Source organism: Charadrius vociferus, unplaced genomic scaffold (genome assembly GCF_000708025.1).
Source record: "Charadrius vociferus isolate BGI_N301 unplaced genomic scaffold, ASM70802v2 scaffold707, whole genome shotgun sequence".
Taxonomy (NCBI): Eukaryota; Metazoa; Chordata; class Aves; order Charadriiformes; family Charadriidae; genus Charadrius; species Charadrius vociferus.
Window position 1 is genome coordinate 15,333 of NW_009649301.1, and position 3,956 is coordinate 19,288.

General features: G+C 41.4%; 1 protein-coding gene across 1 annotated transcript; it reads left to right on the top strand.

The window, feature by feature from the left end:
- Positions 1 to 1,158: 1,158 nt before the first annotated feature.
- On the top strand, positions 1,159 to 2,205 carry LOC104290093 (the record flags this gene model as incomplete). Its single annotated transcript, XM_009889154.1, is given in 2 exon segments — positions 1,159 to 1,420; positions 1,422 to 2,205. Coding segments are annotated over 2 exon segments (1,046 nt in total), but the record flags the coding sequence as incomplete, so codon positions are not given.
- Between the last annotated feature and the right edge of the window lie 1,751 nt (positions 2,206 to 3,956).

The following is a 3,956-nucleotide window of genomic DNA, read 5'->3' on the forward strand; positions in this document are numbered from 1 at the left end:
CACTACTGTCAAAAGGGAAATGACAGATGGTCGTTTTAGCATTCATTGTTAGGGGAAACTTCCCCTAGTTGGAACTGTTGCTTTTGGGGGCCTTAGACTCATAGAACCCCAGGTCAGAGAAGACCATGGGAGATTTCTAGTCCAACTTTCTGCTCAAAGCAAAGACAGCTATGAGATACGACTACGTTGCTCAGGACTTAGTCCAGTCAGGTCCTGAAAACCTCCAAGGATCGAGTTGCCACAGCCTCTCTAGACCCCTTTGACAAAGCTTGACTGTCCTCAAGGTGAAAAAGCTTTTTCTTGTGCCCAGGCATAACCCCTCTTGTTTCAATTTATGCCCATTGTCTCTCATCCTCCCACCATGCACTACTGTGAAGAGCCTGACTCCATCTTCTTGATAACTTCTGCATGTATATTAGAAGGCTGCTTTTAGGTTCCTCCAAAGCTTTCTCTTCTCGTCACTTAACTGTAAAGACCTTTTCTCATGTTATGATCGGCCAGAAAATTAATGATACATAAGAATCATCTTAGTGGTAACATTTGATCTTTGATTAACAACTGTGGTTTGATATGTCACTGATCATAAGTACCTATGAAAATAGCCTTGTAGAGTAATATAATGTTGTTTCCAGATTTTTATTTTTCTGCAAAATTAAAATCTTAAAAATGCACCTGATTAAAGATACTTTTTACTATAATAAATATGATGCTTTAGCTATTTTTGTTAAAATAAAATAATAAAGGACCCAGTACAACCTCTGGTTTCACAAATGAAGCAATACAGAATGGGTTTATTACTTAGATTTGGCCCTGTACACAGCAGTGGAATCCACAGAAAAAAAAAAAAATCTATCTTGTATTTGTTCTAAAAAGCAGATTGCCTCTAATCTCAGAGTTTTCCAAAAATCTCTGTGCCCCAAGTGTGCCCTAGTGACACGAGCTCATTTTGATTGTTTTTGCCATACTCTACTAACATCATTTGTGAAGCTGAAGTTGACTTTTAAATCATGACAGGTATGTAATAATGTTTTCCAGTGCTCTTTGTGAAATTGATGTTTTTAAAGAAAATTTATTTGGGGGAAGATGTATTGCACAATCTCACTGCTTCTTTTGTTTTGATTTTGTTTGCTTTGTTTTTTTTCCTTCTCCTTCTTTCAGACCAGGATGAGAGAGCAGCGGAGCTCAGTGGGGAGCAGAACGAGAAGACCATTCGCAGCACACAGACAGCTCTCCGGAACTTCCAAGAGTTCCTCATTTCCAAGTATCCCTCTGAGATGCAAGAAATCTATGTCATCCCCTGCAAAGAGCTTGATGCCTACCTTGCTTCCTTCTTTGTGGATGCTAGACAGAAGGATGTTTCCGAATATGAGCCAAACAGCTTGGCCAACTATCAGTGTGGGCTGGAGTGGTATCTCAGAGAGCAGGTATGGATACAGTATTACCAGGGATAAAGAGTTCAAGAGGTCCCAAGAAGCTCTGAAGCAAAAGCAGATAGAGCTAAGGTGTAAAGGGAAAGGAAACAAGCCACACAAATACATGAAGCTGACCTTTGCTGATGAGCTTATCCTACGCAAAAAATGTTTGTCGAGCCGATACAATCCTGAGGGGTTGCTGAACCTTGTCTGGTTAAATAACACTAAGGCGCTTGGACACTGCATGGGTTTTCATGGGTCCACCCTCAAATGGGGAGACATCCAGCTCCGGGTGACAGAGACTGGGTTGGAATACTTGAAGTGGATGAGGCCAGACAACAGTGACGTGAATGCCAAAAGCAAGAGAGGAGGGACTGATTCCAGGGTGTATGCCACCCAGCACTCCCCACAGACCTGCCCAGTGCAAGACTACAAGGAATATGCACAGCGGCGGCCCCCAGCGATGCGATATGAAGATGCTCCTTTTTATCTATCCATCAAACCAGTGGTCAACTTGGCTGCACTTCACCGGTACAATTGTCAAGCCCTGGGGAAAAACAAGCTTGCCAAGATGGTAAAGACAATGTGTGAGAAAGGCAACATCCCCAGCAGGAAGACCAACTTCAGCAGTGTCTACCAGAGCTGTAGTACCCCCTCAGAAGCACAGAGCGATCAGCTAGTGCTGATCTGTAATAACTTGAGCCAGCAAGCTGCCCAGTCCATGGCAAGTCACTCCAATACTGGCAACTCGATAGTGTCTGCTTCCTATGACTCTTCCTCTGACACAGCTTGAAAGGGGGATTTAATTTGAACGGTGACTTCTTTTCCTCTTTGTTTCAAGCACTGAATTTGTGCCCAATAATACACATAAATTATTACTGTATACTATTCCTCTACACCCCCTCTCCAGTGTTAATTCACTTAATAAATATATAAAAATATATAATATATTTTTCTTTCTATAAATAAGTCAATAGAAATAGTTCAATATTGCTAACAATATTTATAGCATTAATACAAAAATGAAAGCTACTTATGTATTATAATTACTGCTTTCACAAAGGCAAAAATGGTTCTCAGGCAGCACAAGATAGACTGGGAATACAGTTTTAATGTGCACACATTATTGACTGTAAATCCCCAGGAAGGTTTATATTATCAGTTGTATATTGAAGTGTGTGTGGGGGGGTTAAATTCTTATTTTAACAACATGACCTCCTAGACTGGAGGAGACAAACTTATCACTGGCTACAGATTTTTCTTGCACTGTTGCATTCCCTGTGGTGTTGAAAGAGCGGCTGTGATTCTATGTTAGTAGAATTTTACATTTAATATAGCCACAGTAAGAAAATACTAACGATCAGTGCTCACTTTAAAACAGTTTAAATTATGTGTATAAATATTTTTGCCATTACACCTTCACATATTGTTAAAAACATTACTTCATAGTCTAAAGACCAGTGACATTTTGATCACAGAAAATCATCAACAACAAAAATTGTTTTAAATAGTCTTTAGTTAACATTAGGATTTTTTTTTTTCCAGCTGGCATAAATGAGTTTCATGAAACAAACAAAAAAAAAAAGACAAAAAAAATGTTGTAAATGATTTCACAAACTTACATTGATGCACCTCCTAAATCCTGGTCTTGCTGAACAAGAACAAGCCAACAGGTAAGAAGCAGCAGCCACTCATGACTATCCAGCCTCGGGGCAGATCTCTGGGTGGTAGTCTTAAACAGTTGTTTAACCCTAAAAAAGACCTGAAACACATTCAGGACACAAAGCAATAGGACCAATATTCTATTTGAAAGCACACAAGGCTGAACAACAATTACTGTGATATGTGTTGTCCAGCATCCCAGGTGTGAGTCACTGGAGCGTGTTTACAACCCTCCTTGCCAATCTTCCATTATTTTCCCACAGGGTGTTTATGCAGTATTGCTGTCCTGCCCATACCTTGGTCACCATCTCTCAGAAGTCATTAATAATCACACCCAATCTATGGGGGAAACAGAGGGCGATACTTTCCCCAGCTCTTTCGACTCCCTTTTCTCCTTTGGGCTAGGTATGACAGCTTTTGCGAATTTCAAATATCCTTGGGATGCTCAAACCAGTATGGTCCTATTGCTATGCCTCCTGAATGTGCTTCAGGTCTTTTTTAGGGTTCGGCAACTGTTTAAGACTACCACTCAGGGATCTGCCCCGAGGCTGGATAGTCATGAGTGGCATGGCATGTGGGAGAATATGGGCAGGTATTTGGAGAACTTCTTACCTCCAATGGTTTGGGACCTCACCCTCGAACAACTACAGGACCCTGATAAAGTGACAGAATATTTGAAAGGAAAATTCTGTGGCTACTCCAGAGAGGCACAACTTATGGCCCTGTGCTGGGCCCTGGCCAGTATCTACCAAACACTGCTCGGTATTACACAGCACCCTCAGGGGAAAAAGAGGGAAACCAGACCAGTAGGCACTGTGGCTACTCCAACCCCTGCGGCAGAAACTGCAGCTATTCCCACCCCCGCGAAAGACTACGTGGCTA